Source organism: Mustela putorius, unplaced genomic scaffold, assembly GCF_011764305.1.
Source record: "Mustela putorius furo isolate JIRA1106 unplaced genomic scaffold, ASM1176430v1.1 tig00000596_pilon_pilon_pilon, whole genome shotgun sequence".
Lineage (NCBI taxonomy): Eukaryota > Metazoa > Chordata > Mammalia > Carnivora > Mustelidae > Mustela > Mustela putorius.
In genome coordinates, this window is record NW_025421428.1 from 10820112 (window position 1) to 10833327 (window position 13216).

Below are 13216 nucleotides of genomic sequence, written 5' to 3' on the forward strand. Positions count from 1 at the left end.
GGGGGTGGGGGGGTGGGGGATGGGGGGGCCAGGGAAAGCTGGGGATATGGCTAGTGAGGTCAGGGGTCCCCTGGGCCCCGTGAGGCCCCCACCCAACAGGCCCATCAGCCCCCAAGGACAGAAGTTCAGGGGCTGCTGGCGGTTGAGAGGGAGACGTGCCCAGGGGCTTCCCCAGATCCTGGTGAGAAGGGGCAGCAGTTGGGAAAAGGAGGCAGCAGGCGACAATGGTCAGAGTCAGGGTTTCAGAAACTGACAGGCGGATGCAGAGCTGACCCTGCGCCTCGGGTGACCCCTCCTGGAGCCTCAGTGTCCTCATCTGTAAAAATGGAATTGATAGAGCATCTTACTCACCCGAGTGAGGGGGTGGCCGGGCATCTATCTGATCAGCGTGCTCGCTGCACGGCTATGTACCCCGATGGGGTGGGTTTGTGTGTTTGCGGTGACCGTATCCTGTCAGCTTGGCACCCCCTCCCACTCTAATAAAACTATCCAGCGAAAATGGCCAACCTGGGGCGGGGGTGGATCCCAGGAACGGGCAGCCAAGATGTCACAAGGTGGTGGCTGAGCGGGACAGACACTGCATTTAATGACTGAAAACCACACCGACCTCAGAACGAGAGTCTAGGAGACATACACACGCGGGCGCCCATTTGTGGTTTTCAAACCTTGCAGATACTGAGGGAGCCAGAAGGTTCCTTTTAGTGGTTGGTCCTCTAAGCCCCATTGTCCTTGCTTGACAGCCCTTAGGAGAAGCAAATTGTCCTGGGGCGCCTCCTATCGGCCCCTGCACTTAGGAGAACCCGATTCACTAAAGGAAGGGGGACGCAGCGCAGGCCGAGTGGACCAGACCCAAAGGAACATAAGCCCTCCCCCACCTCACTAAACTCCCACCCTAAAACCATTGCAAAACCACACCCTACCCTGGGCCCCGCTTCTAGAGGGAACAGGCAGGGACTCCCAGGCCTGGGCATCACTGGGACATGGGGGAGCTTTTTAAAAACCCAGATGTCCAGTACTCCCCTCCCCCCCCACCCCAGAACAAGCAGAACCGGCCTCCTTGGGGCGAATCTAAGAAATCTGCCTTTATTATAGGCCTGGATCTGGCGGGTTCTTTAGTTTAGGAACCTGGACTGACTCTCTGGTCACTCTTAGCAACAAAGAAGAAATGTGGTTTTTAATGCTCTGGTATTAGGGTACGATGGAGTTTTCTATCCATCTTGACATCTCCACATGGTCCAATCACCTACCCCTCCCGAAATCCAAGAGGCACACGCGCACATGTACATGCACACACTTATGCAAACACACCCAGGCCCATGGTACCCAGCACCCCAAGTTCAGTGGGTTGCCAAGAAGCCAGGTCCCCGGGGCCTAGCACAATCTCGAAGAGATGCCCAGTCCCCCAGGTACAGTCACTGCGGCTCGGGGCCAGCTTTCTGGTGGCCGAGGAGGCATCGGCTGCAGGTCACAGGTGGCGGGCTGCTTCCCAGATGATCTGCAGGGCCATGGAGGCGCAGGGCAGCTGGGCCACGGTGTAGGCCAGGGAGCGGGTGGGTGCCCGCAGCTTCCCCAGGTAGGCCACGGTGTGCACCATGCGGCCCAGAAAGAAGACGAGGAAGTGCATGTGGGCGACGAAGGGGTCAGGCCCCAGGACGGAGTAGACGAAACCCAGGAACAGGAAGGGGTAGATGGTCTCCATATCGTTCCGGTGGGCTCTGGGAAGGCAAGGGGAGGCAGTCAGCCAGGGGTCCGCCGGGGCTCCCTGCCCTGGAAGCACCCCTCCTCCACCAGTGGGGGATCGTCTCGGGAGTGCAAGACTCAAGTCTGTTCACAGCCAGGATGAAGAGATACCACAGAGGCAGGAGAGACAGCGGCTGAGGAGCGGGGACCCCCACTCGGGGCCAGTAGCCACCACAGGCTGAGGCTGGGGTTTTCGTGACAAGCCCGAGGGCTCCCCAGGACGGGGCCCTGGCCACGTGCCCCACCTTCTCCCCCTCTGGCCTTGGACACCAGGTGGGAAAAGTGGAGCTCCCAGGGGTTGAGAGCTGGGCTGGTCAGAGCTTAGGTCAGACTCGAACCCATGCCCTTTACCACCAGGGCAGGCTTCTCTGAGGGAACCCTCCTCCTGAGTGCAGGTGCCTGGGCCCTCCTGAGTGGTATGGGTGAGTCTAAGAGCATGTGTCTGGAACCCCTGCCTGCCTTCGTCTCCCCTAAACCCCAGCACACCTTCCTTCCCCTCTCAAGGATCATGATAACAGAGCCGTAGGTGCTCTCTGGAGCCGACCCATCGCTGGGCACCGGTGAAGCTCTTCCTTTCCTCCATGCTCTCCTGCTTCCTTCTCGCTGTGCTTTGCTTAAAATGATCAAGTATGTGAGTCTGTGAGGCAGTGCGGAGTCGGGGGGAGTGGAAGGGCTGTGTATAACCCCGGCCATAAATAAATGACCGAGAAAGAAAACTCAGCCACTTCTGTTAAGAGCTGGTTCACTTTTTCCATGACTCCTGCTAATGGGCAGCTTCCTTGGGGCGAGGCGGGAAGGTCCAGTCCGGTAAATTAGAGACTGAGCCAGCGATGGATGGCCGGTTCGAAAGATAAACAAGATCCCAGCACCAGGGCTGTGACCTCCCCCAAGGCCAGGCCACACATGTGGAGGCATGAGGACTCTGCTGGGACCAAAGTCCCTTCTCTGGGCTCTTCCAGCTGGAAGGCTGTGCCAGGAGGCCAGGCCCGGGCCCAGCAGCTCCTGTGTGCGGGCCCAGCCACACCATCCCCCGCTTCCCTCCCATTTGCAAGGGCTGCCCTGGGGCGTAGGGAGTCGGGTGGGCTGCGCAGGGCAGCTAAAGAGGCCTTCATTGGCAGCCCCGTGCTGGAGGGGTCTCAGCCTTGTGACGGGGGCAGAGACCAGGGAGGAGACCAAAGCCTGAACGATAAGGGGTCAACCACAGGCTGTCCCTGCAGTGGAAGAACTTTCCAGGGAGCAAAACTGGCAAGTGCAAAGTTAAGACACAGTTAAGTGACCTAAGTGTCCTGAGTGCCGTGGGGCGAGAGGAAGCGGGGCAGGATGGGAGCAGGAGAGGGGTCTGGTGGGCCGGGCTCTGGGGCGGGGGGTTCCATCAGAGGGGATACAAGCTCCCGTGAACCCAGGGGGGGTGCCTGGATCTTTCTTAGGCCAAACTCAGGACACGGCAGTTAGCGTCTGTCCCCACATCCTGGAGCCAACGCGAGCCCTTCTTTTCTGAATCTCCACCATGGGGGCCTCGAAAGCAAGTCTGCCCCAGGCAGGTCTCCCAGGGCTGGGGGGAAGGCCACTGCTCCCCCGTGCCCAAGAGCTGGAGGCCTGGGAAGGGACGAGAGGGAGAGACTGGCTGGGGGTGGGGTCCCACTCCCCGAACAAGCAAGTCACTCAGCTTACTTGCAAGGTCCGAATAAGGGAGGACACTGCGGGGTTCCCTCTAAAGCCACTCTCCCCTGTGGGAATGGGGCTTGGTGTCCCAACAGTCCCCCAAACATGGTTGGAGGGACACCCTTGGAAAACCTACTTTAAGTGGAGTTTGTGGGGTGCCTGGGTGGCTCAGTGGGTTAAGCTTCTGCCTTCGGCTCAGGTCATGATCTCAGGGTCCTAGGATTGAGCCCTGCATCAGGCTCTCTGCTCCACAGGGAGCCCGCTTCCCCCCCTCTCTCTCTGCCTGCCTCTCCGCCTACTTGTGATCTCTGCCTGTCAAATAAATAAATGAGTAAAATCTTTAAAAAAAAAATGGAGTTTGTGTGTCCCAGAATGTGGTCCCACTGGGGACCCACCTGGATGAACATTTTTGTCACACTTTTATCACAAAGTTTCAGGGAAAGTCTCACTACCAGACGAATCCCATTCATTCAGATGCTTCTCCTTCTTTTTTTTTTTTTTTTAAAGATTTTATTTATTTATTTGACAGAGAGAGATCACAAGCAGGCAGAGAGGCAGGCAGAGAGAGAGGGGGAAGCAGGCTCCCTGCTGAGCAGAGAGCCCGATGCGGGGCTCGATCCCAGGACCCTGAGATCATGACCTGAGCCGAAGGCAGAGGCTTTAACCCACTGAGCCACCCAGGTGCCCCCAGATGCTTTTCTTTAAAATAAAAAAACTGATGAGTGAGTCAGTTTTTGGAAGGTTGTTCACAGAGTCATCACCAAACCCCATGGAGCAAATGGAGAGGAGAGGGTAGGTTGCTCAAGGTTTACAGCAGGTGGGGGCCCCTGCTCTGTGCGAGGAGGCGCAGTCCCCCCGAGAAAACCAAACAGTGGAGCTGAGCCCAACTCCTAGCTCCAGCTTGGGGGGTTCGGGACAGAGGGTCCCAGGGTCACCAGCAAGCGGGGAGAGGTGGCTGAGACTAAGGAAGCCGTGAGGCTCTGACTCCCAGTGCCCCGTGCGGACCCAGCTGTCGTCCCTCCTCCCTTGGGTAGGTCCCAAACCACAGTGGGGGGCCCCCACCCCCCGGCGAAGCCGCCAGTGGGGCCGCCAGTGGGGCACGGAGCTGTGGGGAAATCGAAGGTGAGGCAAGAGAAGTCCTTCCCCTCCCTCGGGCCCGGATATGTCCTGACAGACATGGAAGGAGTCACGTACCAGAGAGACGCTTGGGCAAAATGTGTCATTCCAGTAATAACTGCTTTTTCAAATAAAAGTCACCCAAAGCCAATCCCCACTGCTAGACCGGGCTTGCCGGGACTCCGGGCGGCTCCAGGCTGCCCCACCCCCTCCCCGGACGTTGCAGCCACCAGCGGCACGGGTGCGGGTGGCCGGTGGGGAGAGGGAGACCCCGGCTGGCAGGGACAGCTGCGGTCTGTCCTCTCCCCTGGCCCTCCCTGCCACCCACAAGGGCCGTGTCCGTGAACACAGGTCCGCGGTTGCTGCATCTCAAAGGCAGGTAATAAAGTAAAGTAAACTCGTGTCCCTGCAGAGCCCGCCCCGGGCTCAGAGGGACTTAACCAGACTCAACAGCCCCTTCGTGGGGAGGCGGCTGGAGGCCCCGGGGGTTGGCGTCTACAAAGCGCTTGGAATGCTGCTGTCCCCAAGGGGCTGTGTCTCTGATGCACGCGCCATCTTCCTCGATGCCTCGCTGCTGTCACCAGCCTCATCCCGGACACGACTGATCACGCTCATCTCACCGGCTCGGTTTTGCCAGCCATCCCGCCACCCCCGGGGCTGGAGCCTGTGGTTCTGTCTGCCATTGACCCACTCCTGGGCCTCGGGGCACTGTCCGCAAGGTGCGAAATGAGGGACACCTGGGTGGCTCAATGGGTTAAGCCGCTGCCTTCAGCTCAGGTCGTGATCCCAGGGTCCTGGGATCGAGTCCCACATCAGGCTCCTTGCTTGGCAGGGAGCCTGCTTCTCTCTCTGCCTCTGCCTGCCTCTCTGCCTGCTTGTGCGTGCTCTCTCTCTCTCTGACAAAGAAATAAATAAAATCTTTTAAAAAAAAAAAGATGCAAAATGAATGCGTTGGATGACATCTACGGGACTTCCAGACTGCGACCTGGGGACCGTCTCCCGACAAACTGCTTCAGTGGGATCAGGGCTGCACCCCGCAAGAAGTCAGAAACACGGCAAAGCGTGGGCCAAGTGTGTGTCTTCCTTCTTTGGGGCCACTCGGATACTTCCTCACTGCAGTTTTGAACGCAGACTCAGGATTTGGCCTGAATACGCATCACTAGGAGACTCGGATAGGTATCGCGGTAGAAGGTTTGGTTTGCCTTGAAACCTGGTTCCTGACTTCTCCCAGAGCTAAGCTCATGAATCCACTCAGGCCAGCTGCTAACCTGAGAGAAAGATTTATCCTCCAAGAACCAAGACCTGAGGGCTTTCCTGTTTGTGCAGAAAGGTGATCCTGACCGCGCGGAACTCTGGTCTAATATTTAACTAAGTCCCACTTCCAGGGCTTGTGGCCTCAGGGTCCAGCCAGTTCTCCGGTAGTGAGTAATGAGATGCGTGACCATTCTGAGCTCTGCACCCCAGAGGCGCTGCGATGTTATGTGACTATGTGACGTCAGGAGGAAGGGGAGGAGGAGCCCCAGGGGACCAGGAACCCCTAGGTCTGGCATGCTAAGTCCCCAGTAAATACCATCACGTGGCAGGTTCCCCTCCCGATAAACTCTTGCCAAGTGAATATAAAACATTATTTGGTAAGACGTTCTCAAAAAGTGCTGAACTGAATTCCAGCCCTTTGAGCATCAAGACACTAGATAGTGGGTCACTTTGATCAGAAGAAAAAATTGTATCATGTAGATGGAAACATCTCGGCCCCATCCCCCCCCTGCCCCCATGGGTCTGTGGTCTCCCCCTGGCTTGGTTACAGCCACTGAAAAGAAACCAAGTGTCTGGAAGCTCAGGTAACCACTCCAATGTCACAAGTAAGCTCTGCTACATAGAATCCCGGAACCCTGTGAGAAGCTGGGCACACCCCCTCGGTGGCTGCCAAGAACCGGCTGGGGCTACCCACTGTCGCGGCAGCCTGCTGCCTCAAGGACACTCAGGTCCTTCTCCTCTGCCCTGGAGAGTCAAGCCCACCAGGGGGAGCTGGGGGACGGGTCACCAGGATAGATTTGTGCATGGGTAAGGCTTTGGTCCACTAATATACAACCAGTGTCCTTGTACACAGTAGGTGCTCACTACCAGTCAGATGGACGGACGGATGGACTTCATATGAAGTACTAGACACTGTAGTTACATTGGAAAGGGTGGAACAGGGGCGCCTGGGTGGCTCCATCGATTGCACATCTGCCTTTGGCTCAGGACATGATCTCAGGATCCTGGGATCAAAGCCCGCATGGGGCTCCCTGCTCAGTAGGCAGTCAGCTTCTCCCTCTCCCTCTGCCCTACCCCCTGCCTGTCCTCTGTCCCTCTCTCAAAAAAATTTTTTTAAAAATTTTTAAAAAGGGTGGAACAATAAAGAATTTTACTTCCTCCATTTACTTTACACATTTCTGTAATTTTTTAAAACCGCAAGTATGTAATTATTTTCAATGGCCAAGACAACTAAAAGAGAGAGAGAGAAAAAAAAACACTCTCCTTCAGTAAAAGAATCTCTATTATTCATACCACAGCGTCCCACCCAGCTCTGCCCATGATGCAGGGGGATGCGCGGAGAACTGTGTGATGTTTGTCTCCCGTCTCGCTCTTGTGCAGCCATGCACCCTCCCACGACTCCCCCCAACTCCACAAGACAGTCCCTCTCCCCTGGAAATGCTGCCTCCTCACTCTTCAGCCCGCCGGTGTGAACTAGAGCCAACTGCCAACAAAGGACCATTCGGATGGGTGACATGAAATGAACGTCGAGCCTCCTTCGACGGGATTTTGTCTATCTGTTTCTAAAGAACCATTTCTTGAGTAACATCGAATGACCTAGAAAATGCTCACCAAATAATAGTAACTGAAAAAAAAAATCACAACCCCCAAATTGAGTAAACAATGCATACCTAATTTTATGAAAAACACTGACAAAGAGAATCTTGGGTGAAAATAGTGTTAGATGTCAGCAGGGATTAGAATTGGGACCGGCCTCCCTTTTCCCTCTGGGGGTTTGCAACAGGACCCAAATTGTCTGCAATGGTCAGCAGTTCTGACTTTTATAAGGAGGAACATTGTGTTTGATTGACTGGGATATGCTAGGCATACCAAGTGGTATGTTCAACTTCATTCCGAATAAAAGAAATGCAAAGGAAAAACAAAACGTGACGTGGGGACATTTTCGCCCATCGCCCTGGCCGTGTACCCCTCCCAAGGGGAAGCTCGGAGGCAGCAGGGGCAGGGGAGACCTTTCCCACACCAGCAGTGGAGGAGGATTTGTGCACTACTCGGCAATATTTCTTACCGCTCGAATGCATCCTGAGGTTTGATTCACACACACGCGCGAAGGCAAAGGGAGAGGTTTGGATGCCCTCTGTTCATAACCGAGAAAGACATGAGACCAGCCTAAATGCCCATCGGAGGGGAACGGGTCAGACAGCTAAGGGCGATCTGCCTGAATCCTACAGCGCTGAGCCCGTAGGCGAGACCCCACTGGGAGCAGATGGGGTACAACCCCGTGAACGGACCAGTGGGTGAAAGCTGACTCTTTGGGGGCAAAAAGGAAAAAGCATGCTGGGAAGGTGCAGAGACACGGCGTTGGCTATCAGAGAGTAGAGCTGGGTAGGGCTGGGTAGGGCCCGGAGGTCAGAGGCAAGGGTGGGGAGACGGAGTCCTCGCCCGCCCGAGCAGCCCTCTCCAGCTCTGGAATCCTGAGTCATGGGCGTGTGTCACTTTCCCACAACTGATTAGAAATTTGATCCAGAACTGTCTGAGGGGCTCAGGAAGGCAGAAGACCCGGGTCCTCTGGGTATCCCCCAGGTCCTGTGGTTCAGAGCTGGGCCTGCAGGGGGCAGACCATGGCCAGGCTGAGGTCTAGCAGTACTTGCCTGAGGCAACGGTCCACGTCCTGGTCACTCCGGCAGTACTGGAGGCCTCCGTGTCTCAGGGCATCCTCAGGGTTGGCAAAAGCCTGGAATATATCAGCCGAGAATGACTGCTGGTGCTCCCACTGTGTGCCTAAAGCTGGCACTCGCCGCGAATAGGGTTTCTGTGGCCTGAATGTTTGTGTGCTCCACAAACTTGTATGTTGAAAGATACACTCCAAGGAGACAGCGTTAGGAGGTGGGGGGGTCTCCATGGGGTGATTAGGTCATTGGGATGGAGCCCTCAGGAATGGGATTATTGCCCATTAAAAGAGACCCCCCCCCCATAAAGCTCCCTTGCGCCTTCTGCCATGCAAGGACAGAGTAAGAAGATGGCTATCTGTGAACCCAGAAGCGGGCCCTCGCCAGATTCAGAATCTGCTGGCACCTTGGTCTTGGGACTTCCCAGACTCCAGGACTGTGAGAAATAAATCTGTTATTTACAAGGCCCCCATTCCAAATTATGTTGTTACAGCAGCCAGAATAAACTAAGGCAAAGGCCCTCCTGCCCCTGCCCTTGGGAAATCACAGTCTGGTTGGGGAATTGCCTATGAACAAGGGAAGAAAAAAGAGAAGACAAAGTTGGCCTTGAGAATGTTCACAGGAGACCTGACCAAGTCTGGGGGTCAGAGAAGGCTTCTCTGAGGCAGGGACATTAAAAATGAGCTTTGAAGGATGCAACAGTATTAACCAGATGAAGGCAGGGTTGGAGAAATAGCACTGAAGGTATGCAGAACAGCATGTGCAAAGGCCCTGGGGTCAGAAAAAGACAGGCATGTTTGAAAAAAAGAGAACCAGTGTGGCTGGAGTATAGAGAACAAGGCACAGAGGCCCAGGATGAACTTGCTGGGGTCCTAGAGGCAACGCTAAGAATTTGGACTTTGAACTAAGGGAAATGAAAGGGTTTGATAGTCGAGGGCAGAGAACCCCAGTTCTGTACTGACTAGCTGCACATTTCCTTTAAAGAATTATTTGAGAGAGAGCAAGCACGTGTGCATATGTGTGTGTGTGCTTGTGTGTATGTGTGTGTGTGTGTGTGTGGCGGGTGTGAGAGGATGGGCAGAAGGGGAGAGAGAGAATCCCAAGCAGACTCCACCAAGCATGGAACCCAAGATGGGGCTCAATGTCACGACCCCAAGATCATGTCCTGAGCCAAAATCATGAGTCAGATGCTCAACCAACTGAGCCACGCAGGCGCCCCTAGCTGCACATTTCTGAACTTCCCTGAGCCTCAGCTACTCCTCTGGGAACTCTGAATCAAAGGGAGCTCATTTCCTATGGGGAGAGTGAAGGAGAGAACTGGAGAGGCCTTTGCACGATGCCAGCACCAGGAGGGCCGGGCGCACACGAGGAGGGCGCTCCCCGAATGGTCTGTGGACGGCAGAGACTTAAGTTCACACTTCAGTCAACAGAGGCAGGCCCAAGCCCAGGGATCGTGCACCTCTGACCTCTGACCCCAAGCCTGGATCTCAGCCCCAGGCTTTCTGCCCTGCTAGTCTGATGGCCACTCCTACCGTCTCTGACACATGAGCCCTGGGGCCCTCTGCCCCTGAGGGCTGCTTTGTGCCTCCCTACCCACCCCCTGGGGCTGCCCCTGACCCAGCCCAGAAGTGAATGAGGATCAGAGCCCGTGCCCAGTATTCCTCTCCACAGGCCCTTCAGTCCTGGAATCACTGATCGGGATGGCTCAGCACTGGGTCCCTTCAATGGGGGTCCTAGCATTCCGCAGGGAGCTTTCTTGGAGTTCAGGGTCCATGGTGGGGGTGGTGGGGCAGGGCTCTGGACGCTTTCCCACGAAGGAGCATGTGGCTTCTGCCCCCAACCATTAATAAGTAATGAGAACTAACACTGCTGCTCTGTCCTGCAGCCAGGCCCTGCCTTCTCCAGGCACTACCCTGACGTCCCTGGTGACAGATGAGGAAACTGAGCTCCAGACTTCCCCAGGCCCAAAGCGGGTGGGCGGAGGAGCCAGGCGCCCCCATCCAAGCCCTTCCAAGGTGTGACTCCCTGGCTCTCTCCTGGTTGAGAATACAAAAGCAGAAACCAGAGGGAAACTGGCTTCCTCCGCTCCTCCCCAGCGACCAGGGAGAAAGGCTTCCTGTGGTCTCTCTCTCTCTATCTCTGAAGTTACATTAAAAAGGAAGCTCTGGGCCCCTATCCCCAGCTGTGGAGAACTCTATCCACCTCCCCACCCCCGCGCAGGTTGTGGAGCAGGGTCCCCCCACCTCCACCCCCCCCTTCAAACCCTGCTTTGTGGCCTTCCCAGGGAAGGTCTCCTCCCAACCCAGGGTCCTGGCCTAGAAAACAAGGTGAAAGTCGCTCCTGCCTCCTCCCCCCCCCCAGTCGCGGTGGAGATTGAGCTCTCAGCTCTAAGGAGGGACTTGGGGACTCAATGGATGAATGCAGCTGTCCCCGTGGGGTGCCTGAACCCCACATCCAGGATGGACCTAGGCAGGGGGAAGGCAGGGGCCGTCTGTGGGCCTCTGGAGGTCATCTCACCCCGTAGCTGCTCGGCCGCAAGCCGGCCTGCACCTGTGCCAGGGGCTGGGTCTGCGTCCCCAGCAGGATCCCGGCGCCCGGGTGTCCACCCTGCCCCCCACGCAATGCCAGAGCCAGCCTTGCCTTGCCTTGAAACTGAACAAAGGGGGACAAAGGGGCACAGTTTCTGGAAACGAGTCTTCTACTGAAGAACAGGACAGAGGCCAGCTTGGCCTGAAACTTCTCGGGCTCCGGCTGTCCAATGAGAGAGCGGAGTTGATCTCTGAATGGGCCCTCCCGCCCATCGGCCCCCCCAGGGCTCAAACCTCAGCCTCTGCATTGTTGTTTTGGCTCTGGGACTCGGATCAGTGGGGGGAGGGGGGGACTCCGGGGGGGTGGGGACTCCTCCTTGAAAATTACAATGGAGGAGCCTCTGGGTGGCTCAGTTGGTTGAGCATCTGACTGGCTCGGGTTGTGCTCTTAGGGTCCTGGGACGCGAGAACCCTGGGCTGGCTCAGCGGGGGATGGGCCTCGCCTACTCCCTCGGCCCCTTCCCCACTCATTCTCTCTCCCTCCCTCCCTCTCTCTCCGATAAATAGATAAAACCTTTTAAAAAACAAAATTCCAGTGGCGTCTGGCCGAGACCGGGCCCCTGGAGGCTGTAGAGGCTTTGGAAGCGCCCTTGCCAGTGAATTGGGAATTTCCACTTAAGGGTTTCTCGGACTCCTGTGTCGCTAGTTCCCACTCCACCCAAATACCCAAATATCAGATCTCCGGTGCTGGGAAGCTGCCAGCTGGGAGAGAGTCTTTACGCTGTCAGGCTCCGCCCTCCGGGACCGGCTTCTCTCTAAGCCCCGGTAGACACGGCGCGCTCACAGCCAGAACCCACCTGGAGGCCCAGAAAGTGAGTAAATGCTCTTAAAACAGACGACAGGAAGGTGCAGGACCTGCCATCCCAAAGGACTGGGAGAGGCCCCTAGGTAGCTCCCCCCCAGGTCCCCCACACTCCGGCCGGGGAAACACCTCGGCCAAGGGCCCCAGCCGCACACCTTTCCGGCGGGGCAGTGAGAAGCGCACGTGGGGATGTGGCGATCGGGGTCCCCAGGCGGCATACCTTCTTCCGAAGTCGCACTTGGCCCGTGATGATAGCTACCACGTACATCTTGATGACCAGCAGCGTGCCGCAGAGCAGGAAAGCTGGGAGCGCCTGGCCACTCACCAGCGCCAGGACAGGCGGAGGCATCCCGGAGGGCCGGCGGGACCGCTGGGGAAGACGGCAGCGCGGGCGCGCGGCTGTGGGTCCGGCCGCGGAGGAGCGGGAGAGAGCGGCGGCGGCCCGGCGGCCCGTCTGCGCTCACAGCAGCCGCCCACGCCCAGCGAGCCCGCCGCTTCCCCCACCCCCACGCGGCGAGAGGCGAAGCGAGAAGAGCGCTGCGAGGTGTCCCTCGTCCGGCCTGGCGCTCCAGATGCTCGTCTCCGGCAAACTTTTAAATGCGTTCTAATCTGTTTCCTCATCTCTGAAGTGGGGGTTTATGGCTGTGCCCGCCTTCTGGGGGTGTGACAAAGCTCGGCGCCTGGCCACAGGCGGTCGATGTTGCTGATTTATGCCCCTTTCCCAAGTCAGGGCGGGTGGTCGGCATGAGCACTGCGCCATCTGTCCCCACTCTCAGCCTGGACACAGGAACCACAGCCATACCTCCCTTGACGTGACTTTGCTTTTCTGTAGTACGTTGAATACTGGCCCTTCAAAAATGTCCGTTCCCCGATCCTCAGGACCTGGGATGATGTTACCATACCCAACAAAAGGGACTTTGCGGACGGAATTAAGATCTTCAGGGACACCTGGGTGGCTCAGTGGGTAAAGCGTCTGCCTTTGGCTCCAGTTGTGATCCGGGAGTCCTAGTGATGAGGGAGCAGGAGGCTGGCTGAGGACAAAGCAAAAGCTGGCGCCTTGCACCCCCCCCCCCTTCATCCGCTCCCCTCCATAGGTGTAGCATTCCTTAGGCACCCCTGACTGCCATAAAATGATAAATAGTTAACTTGCTAAGATCACAATTCTACAAGACAGGAGTCTCCCTTGGTTTGCAAATATCCTTGAGATTTACAAACAAAGAAGTTACCTTATCAATAGCCCAAATTCCAAAGACACAGAACTCAGTTTCTCAAGCCTAATGTCACCCTCCCCTCCATAAAAACCGAAGGAGGTGGAGGTAGAAGGAAAAGCAAATAAAGTTAAATTTCTTCTAAACCTAAATCTCATTAACAAGGATGTTTGATGGCAG

At 56.6% G+C, this 13216-nt stretch overlaps 1 protein-coding gene across 1 annotated transcript; it reads right to left on the reverse strand.

Annotated features, from left to right (window-relative positions):
• Positions 1 to 1148: 1148 nt before the first annotated feature.
• PTGES (prostaglandin E synthase) lies at positions 1149 to 12439 on the reverse strand. The gene is made up of 3 exons (XM_004757121.3): positions 12049 to 12439; positions 8421 to 8503; positions 1149 to 1715 (listed from the first exon to the last, which is right to left on the reverse strand). Exons 1-3 carry the CDS (start codon positions 12175 to 12177, stop codon positions 1466 to 1468), a joined length of 462 nt encoding a protein of 153 aa, XP_004757178.1. The 5' UTR covers positions 12178 to 12439; the 3' UTR covers positions 1149 to 1465.
• Between the last annotated feature and the right edge of the window lie 777 nt (positions 12440 to 13216).

What these genes read in the sequence shown, in the direction of transcription:
- PTGES (XM_004757121.3), bottom strand. Translation starts at nt 12,177, where the DNA reads ATGCCTCCGCCTGTCCTGGCGCTGGTGAGTGGCCAGGCGCTCCCAGCT. An exon ending in AAGTGCGACTTCGGAAGAAG is followed by an intron (nt 8,504 to 12,048) that starts GTATGCCGCCTG and finishes GATATATTCCAG; the next exon opens with GCTTTTGCCAACCCTGAGGA. An exon ending in GACGTGGACCGTTGCCTCAG is followed by an intron (nt 1,716 to 8,420) that starts GCAAGTACTGCT and finishes TTGCCTTCCCAG; the next exon opens with AGCCCACCGGAACGATATGG.